Source organism: Coregonus clupeaformis, chromosome 7 (assembly GCF_020615455.1).
Source record: "Coregonus clupeaformis isolate EN_2021a chromosome 7, ASM2061545v1, whole genome shotgun sequence".
Taxonomy (NCBI): domain Eukaryota; kingdom Metazoa; phylum Chordata; class Actinopteri; order Salmoniformes; family Salmonidae; genus Coregonus; species Coregonus clupeaformis.
Window position 1 is genome coordinate 32,111,586 of NC_059198.1, and position 13,749 is coordinate 32,125,334.

The 13,749-nt window shown below is 45.1% G+C and overlaps 1 protein-coding gene across 1 annotated transcript in view; it reads right to left on the bottom strand.

Moving 5' to 3' along the window:
• The window catches only part of LOC121569751 (bromodomain-containing protein 4), a 35,301-nt gene that overhangs the window by 10,452 nt on the left and 11,100 nt on the right, over nucleotides 1-13,749 (bottom strand). The window contains 12 exon segments of the mRNA XM_045221031.1: nucleotides 43-46; nucleotides 178-484; nucleotides 757-864; nucleotides 1,200-1,579; nucleotides 2,365-2,582; nucleotides 3,054-3,332; nucleotides 5,518-5,646; nucleotides 5,869-6,270; nucleotides 6,707-7,095; nucleotides 8,881-9,016; nucleotides 9,407-9,544; nucleotides 10,644-11,085. Of these exon segments, the coding sequence (XP_045076966.1) occupies nucleotides 43-46; nucleotides 178-484; nucleotides 757-864; nucleotides 1,200-1,579; nucleotides 2,365-2,582; nucleotides 3,054-3,332; nucleotides 5,518-5,646; nucleotides 5,869-6,270; nucleotides 6,707-7,095; nucleotides 8,881-9,016; nucleotides 9,407-9,544; nucleotides 10,644-11,085 (2,932 nt within the window).

Below are 13,749 nucleotides of genomic sequence, written 5' to 3' on the forward strand. Positions count from 1 at the left end.
CTTCAATAAATCCTGCACTTGTCTTTTCCAACTAGCACTGACTTTGCTGAGGGAAAATGTACCTACGACTGTGATATGTGGTTGTCTCACCTAGCTATCTAAATGACTAAAATGTAAAATATGTTGTCTCCGGCTAGAGCAGGCTACTACTTTTAATTTAAATTCAATCAATCTTACCGGGGAGGAGGGGCAATGTAGGTGGCGGGGGAGGGGTTATGGTGCTGTTGGTGCTTCAGGTGGATGCTGGGCTGCAGGACAGGAGCCTGGGGGTGAGGGTGGCCCTGGGGGTGAGGGTGGCCCTGGGGGTGAGGGTGGCCCTGGGGGTGAGGGTGGGCCTGGGGGTGAGGGTGGCCCTGGGGGTGAGGGTGGGCCTGGGGGTGAGGGTGGCCCTGGGGGAGGGGACCAGCTCCAGACATGGCATGGTGGAGATGGGTCTTCTTCCCTTCGTTGGTCCCGTGGCCTTTCTTCTGTTTAGGAGCTATTCCTGACAAGAGAAGGGAGAGAGAAGGAGATCCTGACTATTAAATGAAGCTTTCTTCTATCGATTCTGAATACGTTAGAAAAATCTGTTGACCACAGCCACAATGTGAGATTGTCAAATATTCAAGTATTGACCATGATATATGACCATGATATATGCATGAGGTAAATAATGAGGCACATGCGAAATACCTCAATGTTATGCTTCAAACCAAAGAAGATATTATAGGCTTAAAACAACATTAGAGGAGCGAAATAAGAAGGGCGTGTCCCTACCCTTCTCCTCATCACTGTCTGAGGAGCTAGAGTCGCTGCTGTCCGAGTCAGAGGAGGAGCTGGCCTTGGTCTTGGCGGCCGTCATGGCCTCCATGGTCTTCTCTGCCACTATAGGAGAGGGCAGCACGTGACTCGACATCTTCTCAAGACAAACTATCTTCCACGAACATGTTAGGTCAACATAACACACTGTATTGCTCAGACAGTTTTAAAGGAAACCGCTTGGCAAACCGATTTTTTAAAAGAGTGACCTAGGAGCTAGAGGAAAGCTGTGGAAAAGTTCTTATCAATACCTCTTCTTGTTTTTCATGTTTTGTAACTGTCATTTTGGGATTGATTTGAATTAATTATGCAACATTATTAAATGACAAATTATTTGTAGGTGCTCAGGGAGTTTCTGTTTGGCCATAGGGGGAGGCAAAGACATTCATGATGAGACTCACCAGGAACCTTCTTCTTGTTCTTGCGGAGGCACGACGACACGTATCTCTCCAGCTCTCTCAGCGTGGACGGCTTGAGCGTCTCAAAGTCGATCTCGATCTCGTCGGGGTTGGAGTTCTTCAGCGAGGGCTCTCTGGACTGGATGATGTGGACCACACGACCCAGCTTGTCGCCGGGCAGCTTGTTGATGTCCAGACTCAGCTGCCTCTTCTCCTCGTATGACATGGGTTTCCCCTTCTCCCCGGGGGCTCCGGCTGCAGCCGGGTCCTCCTCCAGGCCCTCCCCCAAGCCCGACACGGGCTGCAGAGCTGGGGGCTGCAGCGCTGCCTGAGGGCCCACGGCTGCAGAGCGGTTGTTCTTCACCGCACCTCCCTCCTTCTTACTGCAAGATCAGAGCAGAACATATAAACCATCAGTACTATTTCAACTGGAATACTACTTCAACCTTTGTCTCTATTCCAATGTCCATACAAGCATACCACTTAGAATGAAGTATCTAAGTAGTATGCTAGTATATGGACATTGTAATGTAGCCACAGTAACATAACATCTCTGTGAAATGCAGAAAGAGCCCAAGGCAGAGGGAGAACACAAATCATGTTTACACACTTGCTGTGGAATTTAGACATTAGAAGCTTATAAATGGCTTAGAGGATTAACAACAAAACAGCTTCATGAAGTAATTTGACAAAGACAATCAGTGCTTTGAAGTCAGCAATGTTTATAATGTGTCAATACAATCCATGCGCTCAGCAAATTCTGTGTCCCCTTGTAAATGTCACAGGTCCTGACTTCTGTACTAATACCACACCTAAGACAGAAATACCCATAGCTGTGTATTGTACCGTGCGTTGGAGAACCAGTCCAGTGCAGTACAGATGGGTATACTACAAAGCAGGATCAATGAGTTAGCCAGTTAACTTTAATAAGCAACCAGAGATAACTCTTGATTTTCAGGTTAATTTAAAAAGCTACATTTAAATATTTGTTTTCGGGTTTTTTATTAATTCGACCATGCCCATTTCCAGCTCATCAACAAAATAAAAATAAAACGTATATATCAAAATATTTAGGCAAGTTAGCTGGCTTACTCCTTGGTCCTGCCTTGTAGCATACCTCTCTTCTCAGCTTGGCTCAGTAGTGTGAAAAGGCTATTATTGTTGCTACCTGGGTTTCTTGGTCTTCTTGGGCAGCAGCTCCTTGTTGTTGCTGCTGCTGCTGCTGTTGTTCTTGGACTTCTTGGGGAACTGGATGGCCGGCTCCGGGATCTCCTCCACCGCTCCTTTCCTTTTGTGCTTGTCTTTCTTCTTCTCCTTCTCTTTCCTCTTTGGTTTGCTGGCCTGTGGCTGCGAGAGGGCCGCCAGCTGCTCGTGGACAGCTTTGAGCTGAAACAGACAGAAAGGAAATTAAAACGGTCAAACACAATGGATAGGCATTGACTGGAAGTCACCAAATATCCCATGGGGTCAGAAATGACACAGTACCCCTCATCCACCCTCAAGGATTCAATTCGATTTGAAACAACTTTATTTATCCATCAAATGTATCACAAATTGATGCCATTAGTGCCAACATAGAAATATCAGGAAGATGATAGTTATGAGGGGGTTATGGTTCATTACAATAATGTATGATGAATAGAGATGTCATCAGAGAAGCTGGAATCCCTCAAATCAGGGGAAGAAATCCCATCCTATTTGCATTCAATGTTGTTGTTTTGCTGTTGCCTTGTTCTTTTTTTTATATAATACTCAGATCTCACTTGTAAAATAAATCTAATACTCAGAAAGGATAAATAAAAAGTAAATAAAAACAATATCTCCCAAAATATTATATTTCCTTCTGTCTTTCCTCACCTGTTCCTGTAGCTCGGCCAGTCTCTGGGCTCTCTCCTCCTCCAAGTCGTTGGTGGAGGATTCCGACTCCGATGACGAATCACTGGAGCTGTCCGAGGAGGAAGCGGGGTGTTTGACCGAGGAGGCTGGACCTAGGATGGAAGAGGCTGGAACTAGGATGGGTGGCGGCTGGGACTTGATGATGGGGGCGGAGGACTGGAGCAGCGCGGGGCCAGGAGCCGAAACCAACGTCTCCTCGGGCTCGTCTGGCATCTTGGCAAAGCGCATCTCAAACACGTCCTGTTGGAGAGAGAGAGAGGGAGGGAGAGAGAGAGGACACAGTCAGTGTCAGAGTAAGGATAGAGAACAGAACTTGGTGGTGTTCAATAGGGCGCACCGTAGCAAAACTAGTTGCAATGGAAAAGCAAACATCAGCGTTCTGATTTTGGAAAAGTTCAGGAACTGGTAGTACCTATGAATTTCACTCAGTTTCAAAACGTATTCTCCCTACTGAACTACCCAGATTTCAAACATCTGCTGCACCAGTAAAACAAACACAGCAAATAGTTCAGCAAACAGGTACATGAAAAGGCCTAAGCTCATGTGGGCATTTGTTATGTGGGCATTGTTTTTGTGACTTACATTTATCTCGTATATACCTTGCATGTGTATCTGTCATGCGTGAATGTTGCCGTTTATATATACATACACGCATATATATATACACTGCTCAAAAAAATTAAGGGAACACTAAAATAACACATCCTAGATCTGAATGAATGAAATAATCTTATTAAATACTTTTTTCTTTACATAGTTGAATGTGCTGACAACAAAATCACACAAAAATTATCAATGGAAATCAAATGTATCAACTAATGGAGGTCTGGATTTGGAGTCAACCTCAAAACTAAAGTGGAAAACCACACTACAGGCTGATCCAACTTTGATGTAATGTCCTTAAAACAAGTCAAAATGAGGCTCAGTAGTGTGTGGCCTCCACGTGCCTGTATGACCTCCCTACAACGCCTGGGCATGCTCCTGATGAGGTGGCGGATGGTCTCCTGAGGGATCTTCTCCCAGACCTGGACTAAAGCATCCACCAACTCCCGGACAGTCTGTGGTGCAACGTGGCGTTGGTGGATGGAGCGAGACATGATGTCCCAGATGTGCTCAATTGGATTCAGGTCTGGGGAACGGGCGGGCCAGTCCATAGCATCAATGCCTTCCTCTTGCAGGAACTGCTGACACACTCCAGCCACATGAGGTCTAGCATTGTCTTGCATTAGGTAGAACCCAGGGCCAACCGCACCAGCATATGGTCTCACAAGGGGTCTGAGGATCTCATCTCGGTACCTAATGGCAGTCAGGCTACCTCTGGCGAGCACATGGAGGGCTGCGCGGCCTCCCAAAGAAATGCCACCCCACACCATGACTGACCCACCGCCAAACTGGTCATGCTGGAGGATGTTGCAGGCAGCAGAACGTTCTCCACGGCGTCTCCAGACTCTGTCATGTCTGTCACGTGCTCAGTGTGCACCTGCTTTCATCTGTGAAGAGCACAGGGCGCCAGTGGCGAATTTGCCAATCTTGGTGTTCTCTGGCAAATGCCAAACGTCCTGCACGGTGTTGGGCTGTAAGCACAACCCCCACCTGTGGACATCGGGCCCTCATACCACCCTCATGGAGTCTGTTTCTGACCGTTTGAGCAGACACATGCACATTTGTGGCCTGCTGGAGGTCATTTTGCAGGGTTCTGGCAGTGCTCCTCCTGCTCCTCCTTGCACAAAGGCGGAGGTAGCAGTCCTGCTGCTGAGTTGTTGCCCTCCTACGGCCTCCTCCACGTCTCCTGATGTACTGGCCTGTCTCCTGGTAGCGCCTCCATGCTCTGGACACTACGCTGACAGACACAGCAAACCTTCTTGCCACAGCTCGCATTGATGTGCCATCCTGGATGAGCTGCACTACCTGAGCCACTTGTGTGGGTTGTAGACTCCGTCTCATGCTACCACTAGAGTGAAAGCACCGCCAGCATTCAAAAGTGACCAAAACATCAGCCAGGAAGCATAGGAACTGAGAAGTGGTCTGTGGTCACCACCTGCAAAACCAGTCCTTTATTGGGGGTGTCTTGCTAATTGCCTATAATTTCCACCTGTTGTCTATTCCATTTGCACAACAGCATGTGACATTTATTGTCAATCAGTGTTGCTTCCTAAGTGGACAGTTTGATTTCACAGAAGTGTGATTGACTTGGAGTTACATTGTGTTGTTTAAGTGTTCCCTTTATTTTTTTGAGCAGTGATATATATATATATATATATATATATATATATATATATATATATATATATATATATATATACACACACACACACACACATACACATATCGTTATCTTATCCGACTTGCCACAACTTAAGTTCCTTCTGGAAAATGTAAGTAATTTAATTATGACGGTGTTAATTAGTGTTAGCAGTGTTATTACCTGTAGTTTGCGTGCCATAGCCACCACCTCGTGGTCAGGTGGGTTGTACTTGTAGCAGTTGGAAAACATTAACCGCACGTCGGCAGCAAACTCCTGGGCATCTCTATACTGCCTGTTGTCCAGCTTCACCTAAAAACACATAGTCAACAAAACCAAGTCGGAATCCTTTTAGAGAGGACACGGGTATCCCTTAGAGAGCGACACTCCTTCAGGCTTTCTTTCCAACCCTTACCCAACATAGTGCACTATTTTCGACCAGAGCCCTATGGGCCCTGGTCAAAAGTAGTGTACTATATAGGGAAAAGGGTGCAATTTGGGACACAGCCATAATAGTGTTCCATTCAAACCCACCTTGACGGTGGCGAGGTCCATGGGGTGTTTGATGATGTCATGGTAGTCATGCAGCCCCAGCATGTCCACGTCCACTGGCTTGTAGAAAGGCCAGGCGTAGGCAGCGTGCTTTTTATGCAACATGTCTCGGACCAAGCTGGAGCAGTACCGTAGCTGCTCCTGCTGCTTGGGGCTATGAGCCCCTAAACCTGGTCCTACGGGTCCCCCTAGACCGAGACCTATCCCGAGGCCCAGGTGGTGCTGGGAATCTGGAGCCTCCTTCTTGAGAAGCTTGCTGGGCCTGGCGCTTTCTCGCCGTGGCAGCGTCTTCCCCGACTTGGACTCGGCCGGAGAGGACTCGCTCAGCTGGTCGTTGGCCGTGGGGGTGGTTGTGTCTGCTTTCCTTTTCTGGCTCTTTCTCTGCTGGAAGGGGGGGGGAAGGGAAGAGGGGGATAGAGAAATTAGGGGCACGGGGAGAGGGACAGATGGGACGGAGAAGAGGCAGAGTATGAGAGGAGAATGTGATCGCTTTAGATCAGATGCTTAAGGTAATACAAAGTGTACTTCTGTCAAAAGCATTCTGAACTGCGATTGATTGAGCTTCCCTGGCGCAATGGAACCAATGGAGTAGCACTAAAAACACAAACCCTGCCAATTTGGCACTACAGAGAGGTTCAATTAAATGCTCAAAGTATTTGAAGGAACATAAATACTATTTGCATCAAGGGTCGTTCATTTCGCATCAAATGGAAACATTCATACTCATTTTCCATTTTGCGCTATAATGAACATGACCCAGTTCTGCAAGCAATATACCCAGCACCCTCCCCATGCATGCCAAATCCTCCATCCTACTCACTTTGGCCATGGGTACGGGGTTCTGCAGTATGGGGGCAGTGTTCTGGATGGACGTGGGGGGCTGGGTGGTCTGGGTGGAGGGAGGAGGCACGGAGGTCATAATAGGGAGCTTGGGAGGGGCCTGGAGAGGCAGGTCCAACGGGCCCAGTGAGTAGGGGGCCCCCAGCTGTGGTGCGTGGGCATGGGTGTGGACAGGTAGCGTTGGGGGCACGCGGGAGGGCAGGGCCTGCATGAGGGGCAGAGGAGGTAGAGATGGGGGCCCCTGGTCCTGGGTCTGTTGCTGCACTGGTGGTCCTCTGGTCTGGGGCCCCGGGGAGTGGCTAGAGAAGCCCCGCGTCTGGGGGGTGGTGGACGGAGAATCCATAGTCGGGCCTGGCTTCAAGTTCAGACCTGGGAGGGTGAGAGACACACGCAGAGAGACAGAACAACGCACGAATGAATGAAATTGAATTAGGTTGCGGGGGTGCGTGCTACGCCACTGCTTATAACTATAACTTAAGTATAACTATAAGAAATCTAAGATGTGTCAAATAAATTATATCCGGCTCAGGGCTCCAGCTATGCATTTGGTTTTCTAACTTGCTAGCTAAGTGGCTAGATGTCAAGATCAAGTTTCTTGGTTACAGAAGAAACATTCAATCCCCTCCTGGATCAAGATCTAGGGCCCTATAAAATCTGCGATACGGAGAATGCGGACGGAATCACGGAATCCAGACATTAAAACAAAATTCTAAAATGCATTGAAATTAGTAGAGAATCAACTAAATGTATAAAATGTAGTAATTAGCCCAAGTTTACCATAACAGATTAACAGAACGCATGAGTGATTTGCATTTCCTGCAACTTTCTGAAGGGACAAGGTGAATTCCCTGTCTGTGTATGTACGGTGCGAGCGTCTAACACTGTGCAGCCGTTAGCGTGAATCTAATAAAAAATATTCTGGTAGATGGAAAGGCTTTCCCAAAAACCTTCTAAATTAAATGTTAACTACAGAGTAGCCTATGCTTACCTGGCAGAATGACATCATGATTTTTGCATCAATCCAGTGGGATTCTACCATCACATGTGCACAAAAAACCCCAGCTAAAAACAGACTCAAGTTTTTTCCAGACCTCATGGTCTCCTGATGTGATTAAAGAAAATACAACAATTAATTCAACGTCATATTCATCATCTCCAGCACCACCCCAACATCAACATGAAAACAATGCGTTTCTATGTTTTGAAGTAAAAAAGATAGAGGAACATAGGTGTTTCCAATGACATCGGCGTGCATCGTGTGATTTCAACCAATTGTGAGTAGGCATTGCCTACTAATTGTCTACTAATGTCATTGGAAACACTTGTCTTCCTCTATCTTTTTTACTACAAAAAATAGAAATGCGTTGTTGATGTTGGGGTGGTGCTGGGGTTAATGAATATGAAGTTGAAAAATTGCATTGTCCATTGTTGTGGAATTAGAAAATCCAAATTAGTTGTTTTTCTATTGAAACCGTGTGATTTTGAAAGCGAAAACAAAAAATGGAGGAAACGGAAACCTGAAAAAACAAAAATGAGAAAACGGAATTTGGGAACAAATCAAACGGAATCAGGCAATACAATTAAGGGGTTTTATAGGGCCCTAAAGATCCTTGTTGGCTAAATTGTTTTGCGCGTAAAAATAATAAAATATTATTTATTGATTGTTAAATTGCGCCCCTTGTGTGCACTTCCAGTAATACCGTATACCCCGGTATGGTATAGAAATGGTATGACGGTATAAAAATGTGGATACTGCCCAAATCTAAACTGAATTAATTTAAATATATTTTGGTGCCAGTTGGCGACCCATCCCTTAAGGGATTGATTGACACATAAACAAACATTACGATGATTCACAGTGATCATTCTTTTTAGTATGAGAAGTGGAGGTTGCTCACTCAAAACACATGAAACAAAAGAGATGTCAAAAGAGATGACAAAAGAGATGTCAAAAGACTTATCATTTTCACACTCGTGCCAACCTGAAACGTACTGTGCTGGCTCGGATATTTCCCTTTCACATTGTCCTTTTGAGCAAAGTTCCAGCAACTATGGTGGACGCGTAACCTGGCCAGCACAGTACAGTTCAGTAGTGTGAAAAGGGTATTGGAAACCCCAGGCCAGGGGTGTGCCTGTGTGTGTGCTGTACCCTACCTCCTTCCCGTCGGCCCCGGCCTCGTCCCTTGCCGGTCATGACAGCGATCTCCGTCTCATCCTGGGGCATCTCAGTGATCTTCTGGAGAAACATCTTCTCCAGCTGCTCAGCCATTAACACTATGTCATCTCCAGGCTGCAGGCATTGAGAGACAGACACCCCATGTTAATACAGTACCAGAAACCAAAGCCTAGACATACCTAGGACCTAGACATACACAGACCTAGCAATACCTAGGACCTAGACATACACAGACCTAGCAATACCTAGGACCTAGACATACATTTATCTAGCACTACCTTGGAAAAAGTATCCATTCTAAAACAGCGTCCATTCTAAAAGTTGGCCGAACTCTAAATATACGGCTCTGATAGTAACTATATGGGGTGTGGTGGTCATAGAAAATAGAATCTATAGCATGGACCACCTCATTCAAAATTGCCAGGGTAAGCGGTTCCAAGCCCTTTCTATAGATTATATTTATAGGTGGTGGTTGACAGCCACAATGCATTATTGCATCCTTACCTTGTTGTAGATGTAGCAGTTGGTGAACATGGTGTTGAAGTCTTGAATACATTCTTGGGCGTTCCAGTAGTAGCTGTTCTCAAGTCGCTTCTTGATTGTTCCCATATCCATAGGAACTTTAATAATCTTGTAGTAGTCCTGAAAAACATATTTTTTTGAAGTATAATTCAACTAAAACAAGACAGTCACAGTCAGACAGAGGAATATGCCAAGTGTGCATGTTGGGTGCTTGGGTGGCATGGCCCACATAGAAACACTAGTAGAATCAATAATTGGTGTTTGCAATACTCCTTGTAAAAAAAATGCTCTTTGTGGTGCAGAGTTGTAAGGGTGTGAACTAGAAAAGGGAAAACCAGCACTATACTGGAAATAGTATAAACTGTTCTCTCTGTCTATAAAGAGAGAACACACTGCTGCTACTGTCTATTATCTATCCTGTTGCCTAGTCACGTTGCCCCTACCTTCATTCCGTGGCCAGTTTATTAGGTATACCACCCCGTTCATGAAAATGGTTAGCTCCGTGGCTTGCTATATAAAGCAGGTAGACAGCCATTGAGACATTCAGTTACTGTTTGATCGAATGTTGGAATGGGCAAAACGAGTGACCTAAGCAACTTTGAGCGTGGTACGATCATCGGTGCCAGGCGCGCCGGTTCCAGTATCTCAGAAACAGCCGGTCTCATGGGCTTTTCACGCATTAGTCTACACCTGTTGTTTACAAAGCATATGATAAATAAAATTGGATTTGATTTTGATTTGATAAATAGGGGCGTTGTACAAATCAAATTCATAAAACAATTGGATCGTCTCTAACCAATCAAAGTATCAAAAACAATGACGCTCTGGCCCAACCCATCTGTATCTGAGAACGGTCAGAACGTGTTCGCATTTATAAATGCCAGGGAGAAAAGCAAATCCAGACTCACTGTGGAGAAGAAACACTAGTGAGTGTGGCGTTTGGTCAGAACGATGTGGATGGGTAGTCAGGATAGAGGTCTAAAGTAGGGTTCTCCAACCCTGTTCCTGGAGAATTACCGTCCTGTAGGTACACTCCAACCCAAACCTGCTCTAAAGACTATTTAGTGAATTCAAGTTCTAAATACCTTTTAAATGAATTCAACTTCCAAATACTATTTTCCAGGTTATACGTTTCTCCTTTTCTAGTCCATATAGCGAGACAACACAGCCAGCTAACCAGAGAGCCAGCGAGCCAACCAGACATAAACACAACACTCACCGGCAGGTTGAGTTTGACGGCGTCGACGGGTGCCTGGAAGGGCCAGGAGAAGTGGTGCTTCCACAGGGTCTTCAGCACCGCCTTCAGCAGGTACTGCAGCTGGTTGGTCTGCCGCTTGGGCCGCGACGGGTTGATGTACTCCGGGGGCGGTGGGTTAAACTCTGGCACGGTGGGTACGTAGGTGGAGGACTGGGGCTGCCCCCCGTGGCTGCTGCTACTGCTCCCTGACGAAGACATCTGCACCGTAGTTGCGTCCAGGCCGTCCCCCATTCCTGCGGAGGTGACTGGGAGCGCGGGCACAGGGGCCGGAGCAGGGGTGAGGGTTGGGGTAGGGGCGGCGGTGGCCGCGGAGGCGGCGGGACACCAGTTCAGTCTCGACGGCGGCGCGGACGACTCCACTGAGAGAGCACCGCTGATTCCATTGCACTCCTCACTAGGCTCTCTAGGAGAAGAAGGGGGGGCACACACAGACAAACACAGCCATTAGCATCTCTGTCAGACATAGAGGGTTGCAAAGTTCCCGCTAATTTACCAAAGTTACCGGGATCTTCAGTAATTTTGGTAAGTAACAGGTAATCTATGTCAATCTATGGTAACTTGGGTAATTTATCCTTGATTAACTTTTTCATATATTCACATATTGTATACATTTTTCTATCTGTGTCCATATTTATTTTATTTAACCTTTATTTAACCAGGTAAGCCAGTTGAGAACAAGTTCTCATTTACAACTGCGACCTGGCCAAGATAAAGCAAAGCAGTGCGATAAAAACAACAACAACACAGAGTTACATATGGGATAAACAAAAACGTACAGTCAATAACACAATGGAAAATAGAAAATCTATATACAGTGTGTGCAAATGTAGTAAGTTATGGAGGTAAGGCAATATTGTCCATGAGCTTCTAGTGGATAGACTGTATGGTTCAAGAGAAAATAGCCTAATAATGAATAAAAAGCATCTAAATCAACAACGCCATTTTCAATTAACTCTGCAACTCTTCCAACTGTCTTTCTTTCACAACTGCCATCAGTTTGGCCCTAAAACATGTACAAAGACACACATAGAAAAAAAGAAAAAGATGTGAAAAAAATAAAGAAAAAATAATGCTATCATTTGATTTTAGTATATACAGGTAAAAGTCAGTAAATTAGAATATTTTGAAAAACTTGATTTATTTCAGTAATTGCATTCAAAAGGTGTAACTTGTACATTATATTTATTCATTGCACACAGACTGATGCATTCAAATGTTTATTTCATTTAATTTTGATGATTTGAAGTGGCAACAAATGAAAATCCAAAATTCCGTGTGTCACAAAATTAGAATATTGTGTAAGGGTTACATTTTGAAGACACCTGGTGCCACAAACTAATCAGCTGATTAACTCAAAACACCTGCAAAGGGCTTTAAATGGTCTCTCAGTCCAGTTCTGAAGCCTACACAAACATGGGGAAGACTTCAGATTTGACAGCTGTCCAAAAGGCGACCATCGACACATTGCACAAGGAGGGAAAGACACAAAAGGTTATTGCAGAAGAGGCTGGCTGTTCTCAGAGCTCTGTGTCCAAACACATTAATAGAGAGGCAAAGGGAAGGAAAAACTGTGGTCAGAAAAAGTGTACAAGCGATAGGGATCACCGCGCCTAGTCAAGATTGTGAAAAAAACCCATTCAAAAATGTGGGGGAGATTCACAAGGAGTGGACAGCTGCTGGAGTCAGGGCTTCAAGATCCACCACCAAGAGACGCTTGAAAGACATGGGTTTCAACTGCCGCATACCTCGTGTCAAGCCACTGTTGACCAAGAAACAGCGCGAAAAGCGTCTCACCTGGGCTAAGGAAAAAAAAGAGCTGGACTGCTGCTGAGTGGTCTAAAGTCATGTTTTCTGACGAAAGCAAATTTTGCATTTCCTTTGGAAATCGAGGTCCCAGAGTCTGGAGGAAGACAGGAGAGGCACAGGATCCACGTTGCCTGAAGTCTAGTGTAAAGTTTCCACCATCAGTGATGGTTTGGGGTGCCATGTCATCTGCTGGTGTCGGTCCACTCTGTTTCCTGAGATCCAGGGTCAACGCAGCCGTCTACCAGCAAGTTTTAGAGCACTTCATGCTTCCTGCTGCTGACCTGCTCTATGGAGATGGAGATTTCAGGTTCCAACAGGACTTGGCGCCTGCACACAGCGCAAAATCTACCCGTGCCTGGTTTACGGACCATGGTATTTCTGTTCTAAATTGGCCAGCCAACTCCCCTGACCTTAGCCCCATAGAAAATCTGTGGGGTATTGTGAAAAGGAAGATGCAGAATGCCAGACCCAACAACGCAGAAGAGTTGAAGGCCACTATCAGAGCAACCTGGGCTCTCATAACACCTGAGCAGTGCCAGAAACTCATCGACTCCATGCCACGCCGCATTAATGCAGTAATTGAGGCAAAAGGAGCTCCAACCAAGTATTGAGTATTGTACATGCTCATATTTTTCATTTTCATACTTTTCAGTTGGCCAACATTTCTAAAAAATCCCTTTTTTGTATTAGCCTTAAGTAATATTCTAATTTTGTGACACACGGAATTTTGGATTTTCATTTGTTGCCACTTCAAATCATCAAAATTAAATGAAATAAACATTTGAATGCATCAGTCTGTGTGCAATGAATAAATATAATGTACAAGTTACACCTTTTGAATGCAATTACTGAAATAAATCAAGTTTTTCAAAATATTCTAATTTACTGACTTTTACCTGTATATTTGTTTTTACATGTGATAAAGCCACACAGAGGGCAAGTGATAATTACAGACACCTGTGATAATCTGAAGTACCCAAAAAGGCCACAAGATGTCATCTGATACATTTGCATTTATTCCTTGAAAGTTCACCAAATTCTGGTAGTTTATTGGTAAACTGAACGTTTCTAGTAATATACCCTCCACTTCGCAAACCTAGCCATATCACAACACTTAAATCATCACCATCGAATCATAATTATCATCACCATAGGCACTTCCCGAGTCAATGTTCTTCATGTTACTGTCATTTTACTTAGTCACCCATAAACCCAAAGCTGTAAAACATCTAGGAAGTTTTATGAACGTTTCATTTCAACA